This window comes from Anabrus simplex, chromosome 7 (assembly GCF_040414725.1).
Source record: "Anabrus simplex isolate iqAnaSimp1 chromosome 7, ASM4041472v1, whole genome shotgun sequence".
Taxonomy (NCBI): domain Eukaryota; kingdom Metazoa; phylum Arthropoda; class Insecta; order Orthoptera; family Tettigoniidae; genus Anabrus; species Anabrus simplex.
In genome coordinates this window covers 340674629-340691507 of record NC_090271.1, presented here as the reverse complement: position 1 = coordinate 340691507, position 16879 = coordinate 340674629, and the positions used below count along the sequence as shown (strand labels likewise).

General features: G+C 37.9%; 1 protein-coding gene across 1 annotated transcript in view; it reads left to right on the top strand.

The window, feature by feature from the left end:
* The window catches only part of LOC136877165 (uncharacterized), a 753414-nt gene that overhangs the window by 719643 nt on the left and 16892 nt on the right, over positions 1 to 16879 (top strand). Inside the window, exons 19-22 of the mRNA XM_067150977.2 lie at positions 353 to 506; positions 8010 to 8122; positions 11901 to 12108; positions 14838 to 15250. Coding sequence (XP_067007078.2) covers positions 353 to 506; positions 8010 to 8122; positions 11901 to 12108; positions 14838 to 15250 — 888 coding nt within the window. The remainder of the gene's footprint in view (positions 1 to 352; positions 507 to 8009; positions 8123 to 11900; positions 12109 to 14837; positions 15251 to 16879) is intronic.

The following is a 16879-nucleotide window of genomic DNA, read 5'->3' as shown; positions in this document are numbered from 1 at the left end:
ACAACGGGGTTCTCGTTATATCCCGTAGTTGCTACAACGGATTTCTATGCATTTGATTTTAGTTGGCAGTCTTGGGTTGTGGAGTTTATTGCTTTGTTTTAGTGAGCTAGTTTCTGAAAGTAAGAAGATGAGGCTCGATCCTCAGTCCTGGCCACTACACTATGATCTACCCATGAAAGGCGAGGTGCTCTTCTGAAGATCGACATTTCAAATGCTTCTGTTCATCATTGCTCTTCATTGGTACCATTAAGAAGTACTTTACAAATTTGTATCTTTGAATAACCACCACAAAAGGCTGGTTGTGTGCTATGATGGTGATTGACTGAAATTTGATGTACATTTCTATTTGCAGGGGACTTGAAAACCTTCCTTCTGGCCCGTCGCCACTTAGTGAATGACAAAATATTTGAGGAATCGGATGAAATCTCGAGTAAAAAGCTCACTTCAATGGCACTGGATGTAGCAAGGGCTCTTGGTTATTTAGCGGAGCTGAAGTATGTTCACAGGTTTGTAATCATTGTTTGATGTATCCAGGAAAAGGGTGTCAATAGTGAGCACGGTGGGGGGTGTACTTCTGAAGCTCAGAGAGATTATGTTGTAATTCTCGTACCTTGGCTCCTGAGTACTGCTATGGTGAAGTACCTTGAACTATGTTAATATTCAACAATTTTGCATCAGAACTTGTAAGCTGGGGCACAAAGGGCTGCCTGCCAAAACAAAAACACAAACCAAACGAAACCAAACCCCATGGCACTACAGCCCTTGAAGGGCCTTGACCTACCAAGCAACCGCTGCTCAGCCCGTAGGCCTGCAGATTACGAGGCGTCGTGTGGTCGGCACGACAAATCCTCTCGGCCGGTTTTCTTGGTTTTCTAGATCGGGGCCGCCATCTCACCGTCGGATAGCTCCTCAATTCTAATCACGTAGGCTGAGTGGACCTCGAAGCGGCCCTCAGGTCCAGGTAAAAATCCCTGACCTGGCCGGGAATCGAACCCGGAGCCTCCGGGTAAGAGGCAAGCATGCTAACTCTACACCATGGGGCCGGCGAAACAAAAACACAGGCCCTCTCAAATAAAATGTAAAACGTGTGAATAACTTAATATAAATTTAATTATAACAGGAAGAATTAATGCAGTATTTTGTCGAGTTGTATGAACAAACAAAGTATTCATTATTGTAAGATAATAGATTTTATTTGGCTGCACTCCACTTAGTTGTTCCTACTTAAAATTGGTTTCATTTTTCAGTGACTACAGACTACACTCTGTAACCGATACCGAAATCTTGGTTATAACAATGTATTCAATTACAACACAGAAAAATATACATACAACATGAAATCAAAAACTTTTCAAATGAAGTATGAAAAATATGAAACCACACAACTGATAATTTTATTTCTTTTATTTGGCGTATGATGAATAATGACAACCTATAAACTATTTACACAACCAGTGAAAGATGAGTACAAAGTAAATACAAATTATATCTATATAGTCAAAGCAATTTATAAAGTTTGAAAGAACAAGAAGAAAAAACAACATATTTACATCACTATCCACCTATCAACTCTGACAGTGTCCGACTCGTTGGCTGAATGGTCAGCGTACTGGCCTTTGGTTCAGAGGGTTCCGGGTTCGATTCCCGGCCGGGTTGAGGATTTTAACCTTAATTGCTTGATTCCAATGGCCCGGGGCTGGGTGTATGTGTTGTCTTCATCATCATTTCAGCCTCATCACGACGCGCAGGTCGCCTACAGGAGTCAAATAGAAAGACCTGCAACTGGCGAGTCGAACCCGTCCTGGGATATCCCGGCACTAAAAGCCATACAACATTTCAACTCTGGCAGTTCATATGTACACACTGAGTGCGAGTGATGTACATCGAATGTCTAAACCCGCCACCCACTTCACTGCTTCGGGTGTTGCTGAGTTGAGGTCTTCCATGGTGCCAGTGAAAGCACGTAGTGGACATTCCTGCACTACATGTTTCATTGTTTGTCGAACCTCCTCACAATCACCAGCCCCAGGTGTGTAAAGTAAATGCTGTTCTACCTACTCCAGGTGCAGCGCGGCAGATCAAAGCCTGCCAGCTTTGTGGCTATTGCCCGATGTGGGGATAAAGACCACTCTGTTGACCATTTAGAGGTGGAGTTGAAGCCGCTGGATGTTATCTTCACTGCAGTCTTCCAAGCAGGCTGGCAAGACTTAAGGCGTGTGCATTTCTGTCTGATATCCTCATGAACAGGTAGATGTTCATTCTTCAGCATTCTGGTCCATAGTTTATAAAGGGCCTTCTATCTCCTGATATGTGGAGGTACTATATTGCTGAGTACGAGTAACCATTGGATCGGTGTAGCACGAAGTGTACCAGTTATGATCCGCATGGTTTGGCGAAGTTGTAAGTCTACTAGCTGTGTGTGAGCGCTGTTAAGCCAGACACCAGAGCAGTATTCTGCTGCAGAATAGACCAAAGCCAAAGATGTTGTTCGTAATGTGTTTCCATCCGCTCCCTAAGATGTTCCAGCCAGTCGTTGGAGAATGTTATTACGACTTTTTAGTTTGTTGGCGGTTTTCTGCAGATGATTTTTGTATGTAAGAGACCTATCCAATGTTACTCCTACGTAACTGGGATTGGCACATTATTGTAGTTCATGACCCTTGAAGAATACCCTTGGATGGTAGTTTGTTTCTGTGTTGTTCAGATAGAATGTAGATGCCACTGTTTTCTGTGGGTTGGGATGAAGATACCATCTTTGAAAGTAGTCATCCAACAGTTCAAGGTTTCGATTAAGAACTGTTTCAGCTTCTGCGAAGTTGGGTCGTTGAATTCTAAGGCAAATATCGTCTGCATAAATGAACTTTCGGGACACTGTTTCAGGTAGGTCGTGGATGTATAAGTTGAGGAGTGTAGGAGATAGAACCGACCCTTAAGGCAGACCATTGTTGACTTTGTGGAATTTGCTTCTGTTGTGTTCTGAGTGAACTTGAAATAGTCGGTTGCTTAACATTCTGTCAATTAGTGTAGTAATTTTTATGCAAGGAACAGCTTTAATCAGTTTAAGCATAAGACCTTCCCTCCAGACTGTGTCATATGCAGCTGTAAGATCTAAGAAGACAGAGACGCTTTTCAATTTCTTCTCAAAACCAACCTCCAGATGTGTGGTCAAGGACGGTACTTGGTCACTGCAGTCACGGCTGGGTCGAAATCCTGCTTGCTCAACTGGAAGGAATGCTTCGATGGCAGGTGCTATTCGGTTTAGTATCAGTCTTTCTAATAACTTGTAGGTGACGCAGAGTAGAGCTATAGGTCGGTAGCTTTGTGGGAGAGTTGGATCCTTTCCTGGTTTCAGAAGGGCAATTATTTTTGACTTCTTGAAGATTGGGGGAAGTCTTCCTGACTGAAGTATGGAGTTGAAGAATGCAGCGAGCCATCTTCTTGTAGCTGGACCACACTGGGCAGCCTTCGGAGTGATCGACCTCTTGTGATGTAAAAGGTTGTGAACTGTGGTTGGGTTTAAGCTCAGTTTTAACCCCTTTTGTGGTTAGTTTATTCATAATTGTTTGCTATGGATGTGGAATCTAATTTCCGAATAAGTGACCAAGCTTTTCTGCTAGAATGGGTGAAATTCATGTCTTTTACAGTTTTTGCCCACTTCTTTTTTCTAGCAAGATCAAGTGATTGTAGTAATTCTGTTGCTTTCTCGTGGCTGCTATTTTCTTCGAATTCCTTACTCAGTCTGCTGGACTCTTCACTCCATCCCGGTATATAGTCTTTACGGAATCCTCTTTTTGCTGGTGATTTTATTAAGCCGACAAACCTCCTGTAGTTCTCTGAGACAGGTTTAATCCATCTGATGCTGGCATCAGTAGACTTGGCATAGGCAACTAAGTCCACTTTCTGAAAGTTCCAGCGAGGTCTGGGTGTAGATTGTGTGACTGGGATCTGAATTCCTATTTGGTAGATTCTGGGTCTATGCTGGCTGTGCGGGAAGTTACTGAGCACTTGTCTGCTAACACGGCAAGGAACTGTGCGAGACAATGCAAAGGTCTGGTGTGTAGTCACATTTCCAACGGCCGGAGTGAAACGTTCCCTTATCATATATCAGTGCAAGATTGTTTACTTCAGCCCATTCTGAGACCTTAGTTCCATTTTCGTCGTCTTGCTTATAGCCCCAAGATGTGTGGTGGCTGTTAAAGGGTGATGTTATTTTGAGAAGGTATTATGGGAATGGGAACAGGCCATGTTTCATTTGGTGGCTTGTAAATATTCATTACCATGATGTCTTCTATTTGTACTGAGGTGGAGAAATAGGTTGGATGATCGCTTGCTGGTAAGGAACTGTAGTTGCAAATGTAAGTAGCAATTTCATATTTAGCATGATTGTGAGCTGCTATCATTTTAAATCCTGGTATCTTACCCCTTGCCAATAACTGTTCAATGTTTCCTGTAGTACAACATCAACTGAGTGCTTTTGTAAAATGCTTGATAAATACTCACTCTTGGCTCTGCTAATGCCTTTGATGTTAAACTGGCAGATGTTGATCTGTGGACCAATCTTCCGTGTTTGAAATTCATAGTCCTTAGAAGGACTGATGGACGAATATAGGTTATCATGACAGTTCGGTCTCATCTTGATCGTTGTTGCTGGTGCAGGGCAATGGTAGGTAATACCTGCGGACGTGAGCAACATTGGACCCCCAACTGATAATTAACTTCACGCAAAGAGAGCTCGTTCAAACTTGGTCAACTGATTCTTACTACACCAACTTCAACTGCTGTTGAATAAAAGTGTGACAATAGATCAATCTCTGGTGCAGTACATATCAAGACAGTATCATTTTCTAACTGTAATGTGATAGTTTTCACTGCTGCAATTATTTTTAAATTATTCGGTGCAGTTCTTTTCTGACGAGCATGTTGTGGTGTTGCCAGAGACTGTTTACAGCTGTGCTGCCTTACACTTAACACAATAAAATATTGTGAGTTCCTCCACGTACAAATTGTAAAAGAAAAACTGTTTTGTCTGATTCCACAAAACTGAGTATAAAATATTATGTACACATTCTGTCATACTCAATCAAGAGCAATGGAAAGATACTCAGAGTTGTGTATTTGGTACATTTTTATTTCCTCGTCTGCACACTTACATTTCTAACACTCTTCCACTCGCTGAGCAACAGAATTACACATCATACTGAGCCTTACTATAGTTACCGTTAAAACAGAGTTAAGATCTGCTGATAGCGGTAGCACACACACTTTGTGCAAGCCCTGTTGTCTTATCAGCTCTTTCCTTTATTTAGTTTAATTATCAACAAAATTGGCGTAAATATGCACAAAATGTCGTTCGTCATGACTAGGGCTCGGATGTTTAAGACCTAAAAATATCCCAAATAAGCAAGCAAATAAGAACTCGAAAGCGACGAAATATGACGAAAAAATTGCAAAATATGACCAAAAAGTATTTGATCTAAATATGGCTATTTTAAAATAAGTTATAAATCGAAACGGCAATTCCTTTGATACATATTTGTTGACTAAATTATTTATTCTTTCATATTAATTTTCTGAATATACATGTTTACCAGATATTCATCGAACATTTGTGAATACATACCTATAAAGTACTAAGATTATCAGATCACACAACATGTGAAAAGTCAAAACATGTTTGCACCCTTCATTGTTGGTTTAAAACACGAGAAAACTAGAAATCAATCTATTTTTTAAAAATATTTTGGAATGTTTAAGCCCAGATTAGATTAATATTACTCAAATGCGTTAAAGTTTAAATTGAGCACCACGTCACTCTGTCGAGTATGCACCCATCTTGAAATGTACTTGTACCTTCTCCTCTAAGAACATCATTTATCTTGCACACACTTCGATTAAGAACATATTAAAGTTTCCAATTTACACTGATGCCAACTATTCCGTGTGATTGTTATGCTGAAAGTTTAACACTTCTCACATTATTTTCAATACTTGCAAGGATTTCTAACCTAGCAGTTTCTAAAAGAGTAATTGCACTCGATATCATTCCAAAGTTCGTCTTAATATATGCCAGACTTTCTGACAAACTGTAGGAAAACAATTCCTGTGCAATCTTGATAGAAGTGGCAGAGTATTCCACTATCACTATTAACTAGAGATGTGATACGGAAAAGCAGTTTTGTGAATATTAGTTCTCATTTGGAAAGTTAACGATGATTTTGCACAGCTACAGCTGTCGTCAAACCGCCGAAATATGACGTTCCTACGAAAACAACTCAAAATATGACCTTATGACAAAAAGTACCCAAAATATGCATTTATATGACAAATAAAAATAACTTAATTGTGACAATAATCACATGATTTGCACCAAAATCAAATCAGGTAATAAAATGGAGACAAAGAAAAAATATGACTTTTCCTAAACTTCTGAGCCTTAGTCATGACTAACCGATTTGTATAGTGCCATGGCAAATAGTGGAGACTTGCTGTGAGGAGTTTGTCTGCCTGCCAAGCGCATTTGTCAGTCTCTTTAGTGTCTGTTAGTTTCTTAGTGTGTAGTCAAATACCAAATGATTTTTAATTACATTACATTACTTGTGTAATATTGTTCCTTTGGTGACAGTTTTATAGGGTTGAATTGTAATCTCAAAAAGTATTAATACCGTACTGAAGTCAACCTTTACCTCTCCGACAAAATTCGCCTAGAGAGCATTAAAAAAATTACCATTTTGGAGTTTTGATTTATATACGCCTCCTCTACGTCCCCACTTTTTGTTGTATGCACATCCCCCTCCACTCCTAATTGCCCATCGCCGCTGCTGGCTTGTAGAGAAAGAAACTGTCAACACACTAAGTAGCACGAGTAACTTTCGTGGAGCTGTGTTTGAAAGTTCACTGCAGCAGCAGCAGCAGCAGCGCACACACACACACACACGCACACGCACACGCACACGCACTCGCGCGCACACACACACACACACACACACACACAGTGTGCTATCGCTGTGGCTGGCATGTCTAGAATACTGGTTCAAATTGCTGCTTAAATTTCCCAGTGATAGCATCCAAATGAAAGGAACTTGCTATGTTGATTGATGAAGCTTTGATTTATCAGTTTCTGTGATTAATTTTGAAATAAATATATTGTTTTCAGTATATTTTAAAATTGAACAAACTGGAACTTGTAGATCTTGTTTATCTCTATGTATTATTGATAGCTTGAAAGGCTTAACAGTTCTGAAGAAGTTGAGAATGCTTAGGACAAAGTAGCTGCAGATGACATTAAAAATGAAAATGTCATACTGACTGATGGTGGAGAAGATGGAAGTTTTAGGTATACCGGCACCAGGTATTATAAGCAACCATGCTGTAGAAATCTACTGGTCTGCCTCGGATATTTTGGGTGCACCTATCTTTAAGAATATTCCAGAATGTATCATCCACTTTTATCTCCTCTCTGTGTTCTTCTTTTAAATTTGTTTTTAAAGGTTTCAGTGGAACCTTGTAAAATGTATGAAAATGACTGGTTCAAGGATAGGCCATGAATGTGTTGAGGATGTATAGGATGACCTGAGAAACAAACAACATATTAGTTAACATTTTGCAAGTACATTTGAAGGGAGCGATTTGCAATATCTGGTCTTGTAAGCTCTAAAGAAAGTGCTAAGAGGAAGAAGTTCAGTTTGAAGTTTGGTACATCCAGTTCATAGAAGGTATGTTTTCCAGATGCTAGTGCTCTGCTAGAAACGGTGGCACACCCACACCAAGCATTATACTGATTCAGACAGTAAATATTAACTTTGCCCTTGCATTGAAAAGGAGGCTGATAATTAAGAATAATCTGCACTTCAGCAATTGTTAATAAAGATTTTTTTTTTTCTGCTGTACGCTCTCTAGTTCTGTCACACTCATAGTGTACTGTAATGAGGTTATGTTTGATTTTGAAATGTTTTACTTTAAAACAAAGTCGTGTATTGTTTAGTTAAAGACTGTGTATTGTGTGTCCTTAGGGACGTTGCATCCCGCAACTGTCTAGTCAACGCCCAAAGGGTTGTGAAGCTTGGAGATTTTGGCATGACGAGGCCGATGTTCGAGAACGACTATTACAAGTTTAATAGGAAAGGTATGTTGAAAATATGTTCTTTATAGTGATGAAAGCAATTAATGGTTTTTATGTACGGTATATTGAGAGTTGTGATGGTTTAGCCTCTACGTTGGAAAGGACCCTGACAACAATTTACACTAGCATGTAACAGCGGCATCAACAGCTACGTGTTTTAAAAACCATTTATTTGAAATATTTATTAACACACATCGTTTTTACATAAATTGCATTAATTACAGTATTTTGTTTTTTTAAATATTGTAACTCCAGTGCTTAAGGCATACCGGGTTGGTGGATGGTACAAATAATATTAAAACAGAGCTACCAGATAAACTATATTAATCGCCCTTTCATTTGGAACTAAGTTGTACAGTGTGTTTGCCATTCGAACTCTTGAACAACTCACATACGGTTGACACACACACACACACACACACGCACGCACGCACGCACGCACGCACGCACGCACGCACGCACACCACTGTCAATGAGCTGGCTTTAATATTTGAACTGTCAACTTCCTCACCATCTAATTGTTTTTGCACATATTATGTTAAGCATGCTGATTAGTCATATAATACATAATCATTAATCTGATATCCTTTGTTTACTTACATATTTAATGCCCACATTGGAGCACTTAATCAAATCTTAATCTTCAAAGAATTAGCTTTCATCATCTGCCTTCTCTCTCAAACCTTGGCTGCCCTTTCTGCATCAGATATGACAGTTTAAGTCTTGTATGTTTGTTCTTCAGAATCCTTTTCTCTTCTCTATTTGTGTATTGTAAAAGTGTAAATGAGCACTATGAAAACATCTGTAGCCTACTTGTTATGAGGTGGAAAGGGAATTGCTTATTGTTGGACAAAAACGGATTCTTTTTTACTTGATGAAGATGAAATAAGTCCATAAAATCAGTTATGCCCAAATCCCACAACTCCCCACAGCCGACTCACTCACGGCCACCTACTGTGCTAACAGCTGCTCTCTGTCTATGCTGGTCAAAAGAAGATTTTTAATATACTAGTCAGTTGAACATTTTTGAAACAAGACAAGTGTGATATTGTATAAATAACGGGTTCTAACAAGCAATATACGCCATACATAATTAGAAGATAAGATTTACAAGACTTATTGAAGTCTTTAGTACTCATGGACAAGACATTTGAATGTAAGTATTGTTGATCATGTAGTGTTTTATGGATCATTGTTCTCTGTGTCAATTTTAATCTATAGCAAGAAAACACAGCTGAGGATGCCCTAAAACAGGACGAAACATGTCCCGTATTAATGTATAACTTAATGTAGAAGATTATTATTGTGCTGGAAATGTGGATTATTTATTTACTAAGCTGCAATTGTACATACTATATATCCACCACTGACCAAAATGAAATTTATAACTTGTAATTGTAAATCTGTTGTGGGAGAAAATCATAATATTTTATGTAATCTTGAAATTCATCACAAAACGCATCAGCAGGGTCTTTGCTAGCACTAAGTTTCTCGCCCTGAACAAGAATTTCTTGAATCCCGCGGCAATGTTTAGATCGAGTGATGGAACTCTCCAGCCTTCTCTATTAACATCAGACGCTCCTTCTCTTCTCTTCACGTGGAACCACGAGTCTGGTGAAGCTTCCAGGAACTTAGACTGGGATAGTCGGGCTTGGCTGTCAACTTTGGTTGCAAACTTTAACAGCTTTTAATTATTATTTATTGTTCTTTCAAGTCTCTTACTGTTTGTATACCTGTCTCGTAATCCTGGGAAAGTTTTACTACAGATTTGCCCTTTTCTAACTTACCTATAGCTTCTAACTACTTACATGTTTATCTCTTATCTTCTTAGAACATATAAACAGCCCGTAACTTCACAGCAACAAGAAATGCGATACAGGTTAACATTTGTTGTTAGAGACTATTATTGAGACACGTTGACAGCTAGAAAAGTACGATCAACAGTGCATTCCTCCTGGTGGTGCTTTCACTTTGTATCAGCACAGGGCAAGAATTCTGAAGTGAACCATCCCAGAACAAAACTTGAATCTTTTTCTTTTATTATCGGCTTTAAGGGCTTTGGAAATGAACTACATTTAGCTCCTAGCGAAATGGTTTGGCAAAGAAATAGACAGGAAATTGGCCAAGGACGTGTTACGAGGTTAGAGTCGAGGCATTCACCTGAAGATAAAATGGGAAACAACGGAAAATATTTCAGAGCGGAAATGATGCCCCGCAGTAAACATGACTCACATTCTAAACGAAAACATTTATTCAAATACAGAATACAGTAAATCAGGCTTTTTTTTAATCATTGAACTATGCATGCATAATCTGCACAGGGATAATTGGGAGTTTGCTGTACTTACAAATTGAAAAAAAAAAAAAGAATTTTTTAAAGTAGTTTTTAGAATTTAGGAACTATTTTTATGTAATACAGATCCTAGCTTTAATGATAAGTGTATTGTTTAACATTTGAATCATTTGTTTCAGAAACGACACTTCTCCAACGTACCAAATTGTTCAGAAAACAGGAAAAACTGTCTATAGTGTGTAATGTCATTTCTATCCTTCCGATATTTATTATGCTTATTCTACTGTTGAAATGACTATGACAGATAGGTTGTTTATATAAATTAGTCCAATACGTTCCTTTACAGACTTTGTTGAAAGTGGTGGAGACGTGCTGTTTCTGTAACAAACACCATTAATGAGAATATAAGGAAGTGAAGCATTGATTTAACATCATTTCAATTTCAAAAGGAACTTTATTAAATAAAGTACAAATTTTGTACTGAGGAAATACAGTGTTTAAACCCATTATTTAATAGTTATTTGTAAGACTTACTTATTTGCACATATTATGATTAGACCACATTGTATAGGAAAATAAATGGAAGAATACTCCTTTTATATCCCTTTCCAAAGTTCAAAATATAAATAAAACGTAACAACACAATATAATACAAGTAACATGTAAGTCTCTTACATTTGAACAATGCTTCTCACTTCTATTGCACTGATGATGTCCATGCAAACAGTTCATTATAAAACTCATGGTGTTCTTCTGGTATGTAAGATTCCAACTTCTTTATGTCTGCTAATTTCTTTTCATTTAATGGAACACAGCCTTGTGGATAAACAAGTCTAGTTGGTAACACAGGGAGACGGGTTGCAGAAATAAGCAACTTGAAAGTATGAACGCACAGTCCATCAATACAGAATTTTCCTAAGACATGATTTACCTCATACTGAAACTCCATAAATCGATTTATATGAAACGCGACATTTTCATCTCTTTTCACACCTCTTCCTAGCGGCTCAAGTGAAGGAAAAACAACACCTCTCCAGCATAAGTGTTCTTTCTGCACAAAACGGAAACTTTCATTTGCGACTGACAGGCAGAGATATATGGTAGAAGTGTTTTTTCTGCACAGAACGGTAGCCCTTCGTGCATTAATCATGGCAGTATTAATAACTCCTATAGTGTCAAAAAGTGGAGAAGTGCTGTTTCTGCAACAAACGATTCATTTGCTTTATCTGCAAGAAACAAGTTGGACTTTAATATAGAATATTATCAATAGAGGTACAACACACTGATTATAGAAGAAAATGACACATATGTGTCACTAGTCAGTGGGAAGCAGATTTAACGACAGAATATTTTATGCTTAATGTTGTGTATGTTCATCCTCTCTCTTTCTCCGTGTTTTACCCTTCTTTGACTAAAGCTTTTGGAAACATTTTGAGGTAATGGATCGAGAAATAATTTCTCTTCTTATCTCATATCTTGGTCTCTCAGGTATGTTGCCAGTAAGATGGATGTCTCCCGAGAGCCTGGAACTGGGCATATTTACTCCGAGTTCTGATGTCTGGTCGTACGGAGTTCTTCTCTACGAAATCATCACATTCGGAAGTTTTCCATTCCAAGGGCTTAGTAACAATCAAGTGTTGGAGCACGTCAAAGCCGGGAACACGCTTTCCATCCCCGCAGGAGTAAAGCCTCAGCTGTAAGTACAATGCCCAGCATTCCAATAAAAATTTTGAATTTTGGTAAGTATTATGTAATTTTGGGCTTATGACCTTGTGATCTTTATCTCTTGTCAAGTTCTACTGATTACATATGATGAAGTGACTGTCACTGAATATATAAATAGGATGTGACCTCTATTGAGACGGTAATTTACTAGTGCTTATTTTCTACATCTATGTTTGGTGTTTTCCAATGCCCAGTGGCATAGTGTTTGTTGTGATTGCATCAAATTGAGTGGTGCTTGTTTATTTTTAAGTGCTGTTTGCTAGACAAGCGATGTGCCACAGCTTCGCATTCGAGCAAGTTTGAATTTATGGTTATAGGCCTTTTAACGATTTCCATGTAGATGACATGAAGCTTTTATCCAAAGCCGTTCCAGTCATCTGCCTGTTAACTCTTCTTTCTCGTCATGCAAATTTGAAATAATTCCTGGGCTGTGTTGGGTAGACAGTTCATATGGTGTAGCTGTTGGAGCAGGGTTTCCCAAACCTTTTGTGTCTCGAGGTTCCATGAGCATATCCCGTGCATATCCACGGACCCCTTAGCCACAGAACATAACACTGCATTCAGTAAAGAGAATTTTGAAATGGCAGCATGTTACATATAATATTTATTTTCTTTGGAAATTTAATTTAACTTCATTTACATAAAGATGCTTTATAAATACAGAGAAATAATTTTAAAAATTTGACACTTGGCTAATAATCACTTGTTGCGGTTGTTGGATCACTGGGACGGACCATGCTGTTTTCCAAAGACCAAGCATACTGAAGATCAGCCTCTACATCAGCTCTGTTTCTGTACTTTGTTTTCATTTGTTTGAGAGCAGAAAAGGTATGTTGTTATGAAAGGAATTAAACTTAGTATTTCCTTTCTAGAAATTGTAGGGTATAGAGGGAAAAGTCGATCAGAGACGTGAAGTTCATTGAACTTCCTGATGATAAACATGCCACTCCATCTGATTTTCCACCCACGACATACTTCAATTTATTTTTCACTCTCTCTCTCTCTCTCTCTGTGAAGCTAGTCGATCTTCCTCAAGGGAGGGCAGTTTGTGTTCAATTTCAAAGAAGGGATTTTTTTATCACAAGCTTTTCTCACCCAGGGGCAGAAAATATGGTCCAAATGTAAATACTAGCAGTTTCAAGGGTCTGACAATTACATACTGCCTTGTAGTATTTCTTCTTTATCCACAGCTAAAATGTAGCCTAGGCGAAGTTAAGAGTGAAGACATAGTTCCTCAATTTAGTGTAATGGTCTATGGATTGTGTGTGTTTCACTCTCAAATACTTACATTATAGTCGCGGCCCCCAGGGATCCACCGTTTGGGGATGGCTGCATTAGAGGATTTTGGGGTCAATTCAACCTCACGGTTAACAACCCTCAAGATGGTTTAGCTTGGTTTCCCATTGTCACTAATTAATCAGCCCCAGCACTTTCCTATCCTATTGCTGCCAAAAGCCATATTTGAGTCAGTGCGATGTTAAAAAGCCAGCAAAAAATAATACTGCTAGCATAATGATAAATCCTAAACCCTTTATGTACTGCACTATTTTTATTCATTCAAAACATTGTTTCTAATTTTAAGGTTGGTTTTTAAAAACTAAACTAGAGAATAAAAATTCTATTGAAGGTTACATTTTACAGATATATATATATTGTTGTAGATGTCCATTTATGTATCATGTTCTCTTCCTAATAAATTTAACGAAAAAAAAAAAATACTATAACTGTTTAAGAAAAGACTAGATAAACAACTGATACGGTAGCCCTGAATGCAAATCAGTAGTGATTGATTGATTGATTGATTGATTGATTGATTGATTGATTGATTGATTGATTGATTGATTGATTGATTGATTGATTGATTGATTGATTGACTTTTGTGTATAAATTATTTTCAAAATTTTCGCTTTACTTCTAACCATTATTTTATGTTGACCTTGAGCTATGTACGAGTTAGTCTTTAGACTGTTCTAAAGAATAAATTTTGCACTGGCAAAACCTTTAATGAGGATGAAATATGTATGAAAACGAATGTGTGATGATTTGATTGATAGCTTTTAGCATCCATTGAAAACTAGACTATTTATCTTTGAAGTTTGCTCTTTAGTCTACAAAAAGATGTATTATCTTCTTTTTAACAGTTTTTGGTCGCTAGATTTTTAAAATTGTCGATGTAAAATTTGCACTGAACCACCATTCTGAAAATTACCTCCCAGGATTTTTCTTTTCTTCTGAAGCCAATAGATAAACAGCCTGAACCACAATGGTTAAGATATTTATACTGTAAGAGGAAAAAGAGACATCTTTTTATTAGAACTTTGAAATTGTCATTTTAATCAGAAGATAATTAATAACAAACTTTCTCTTAAAGATGGGTTAAAGGTTGAGTGCTAGGGACAGTAGTCCAATTTTATGCAGTTATCTTTAAAACTGTAGAGCTTGTGATGCAAGTGGTTTAAAAAGCAGTTTTGATAAATGTAGGTGTGGCAGACTGGAGGTGGTTTAAATGTCCACCAAGTACACTTTAATTAGTAATTCTTGTCAGTTTTATAGATATTTAAAATTTTCTGACTGGTATAAGTGGGAAGGTTCATAACATTTTAATATTGTAAAAAATGAAAAATTATTGTATTTTATGTCCGTTTTTAAATTAGTGTAATCAATACACGTAAATATGACATTCTTCTTTTTCTATTGTAGGGAATGCCTCATTCAGTCGTGTTGGAATTTGGATTCGAAGAAGAGACCACGTGCATCAGAAATAGTGGAGTTCCTCGCCAACAACCCTCGATTGATAGCTCCGTGTTTGGACATGCCGTTGGCTTCGGTACAAATGGAGGACACGGGACAACTAGAGATGCAGCTTCCAGAGAAATTTCGCAAATGTTCTGTGTCTCTGAGCTTTAAGGGCGGAGGCCTCGAGAGTAAAGCAAACTTGTGTCCGAGGAGCAGATCGATGTCGGAGAATGCGGAAACTCTGTTACAGGCGAGGGACCTGAACGCTGCTCTACAGGATAGTGGTACGGGAACATCACTGTTAGAGAACGGTAGTGGAGTGAGTTGCGCTCGAGAACCTCTCTTGGGAACGCCGCGATCGTCATCTTCGTCTTCAGGTATGGGACTTTCCAAATACGTAACTTTGCAACATAGCCGCGGGGGGAGCGGAACGGATAGTCACTGTAGCGAGTATTGCGGTCACGATACTCTCCATAATGTTGTCTCCATGTTGTGATCGGCAGGAGATCCAGCGCGTACAAGTCTTTGTCGTTGTTGCCGTCAACAGTCACCGCAGTTTTTGCTCTCCTGAATGGGCAGATAGTTGCTTATTACTTACATTAACTGCAGATCTGACTCGCAGAAGATATTTGTGCTGTGATTGACAATAACGTGTGAATTGTGGAAAGAAATGAAAAATAAACTGTATCCAGATATAATGCCCACATATAGATATGTATAGGAATGACTGTGTCAAGTTGTATCAACTGGGCATGATTTATTTAATTCTTTGGAGAAGATGTGTATGAATATGTATATTTTTCATGAATTGTGGAAGGTTAGTGATATGTGCTAGATTCTTCATACTCATGTGTTTACCCAAGATACTCATTCATCGAATTGCAGCTAGTTTCCTGCATTTTATGCTACCACAGCTTTGTATTTTGCTAAATCTTAAATTTCTGAATCTTTGTGGACTCAGTATTCCATTTCTGTTTAGATTGGTTGCCTCTTCTAAGGTGAATCACATAATGTGTAACAAATGCACAGGTATCTATATATTAGAAGAGTCTGGCAGATCCGTCCATCCATTCTACTGGACCGATTTGCTTCATGTTTGTTTATTCTCTCCAGAATTACCTGTCAGTGAAACCCAATTAATTGAAGGAACAAGAATCCACCTGATCGATACTTTCACTTTTATTTAGCCTTAGGCTATTTCAATAGACATTAGATTAAAAATTCAGAACATGTTTCGAATGCGTTGCATTCATCATCAGCTGCTTGCATTTGGCAAAAGTAAAAATTAGCTAAAAACAGTCTCACAATTTTCTTAAAACCTTAAAAACAAGTGTTAGTAGTGCGTGTGTGAATGGATGGGGGGGGGGGGGATGCATTGAAGGCGTTTGTTAGTTAAACTAAGACTTATTATTAAAAATCTTAATGTTAAAACACTGATGGACTAAAATACAGTTCACTATGAGTCTTGTGAATTTTCCATGAGTTCGTTGATTACTGAAGAACTTGTATGCACTATGTGAAGTATTTCTGTTGAGCTATTAGTATTTACTATTTACTATTTACTATTTACTATTTACTATTTACTAATAGCTCAACAGAAATACTTCACATAGTGCATACAAGTTCTTCAGTAATCAACGAACTCATGGAAAATTCACAAGACTCATAGTGAACTGTATTTTAGTCCATCAGTGTTTTAACATTAAGATTTTTAATAATAAGTCTTAGTTTAACTAACAAACGCCTTCAATGCATCCCCCCCCCGCCCCCCCATCCATTCACACACGCACTACTAACACTTGTTTTTAAGGTTTTAAGAAAATTGTGAGACTGTTTTTAGCTAATTTTTACTTTTGCCAAATGCAAGCAGCTGATGATGAATGCAACGCATTCGAAACATGTTCTGAATTTTTAATCTAATGTCTATTGAAATAGCCTAAGGCTAAATAAAAGTGAAAGTATCGATCAGGTGGATTCTTGTTCCTTCAATTAATTGGATCTTATAG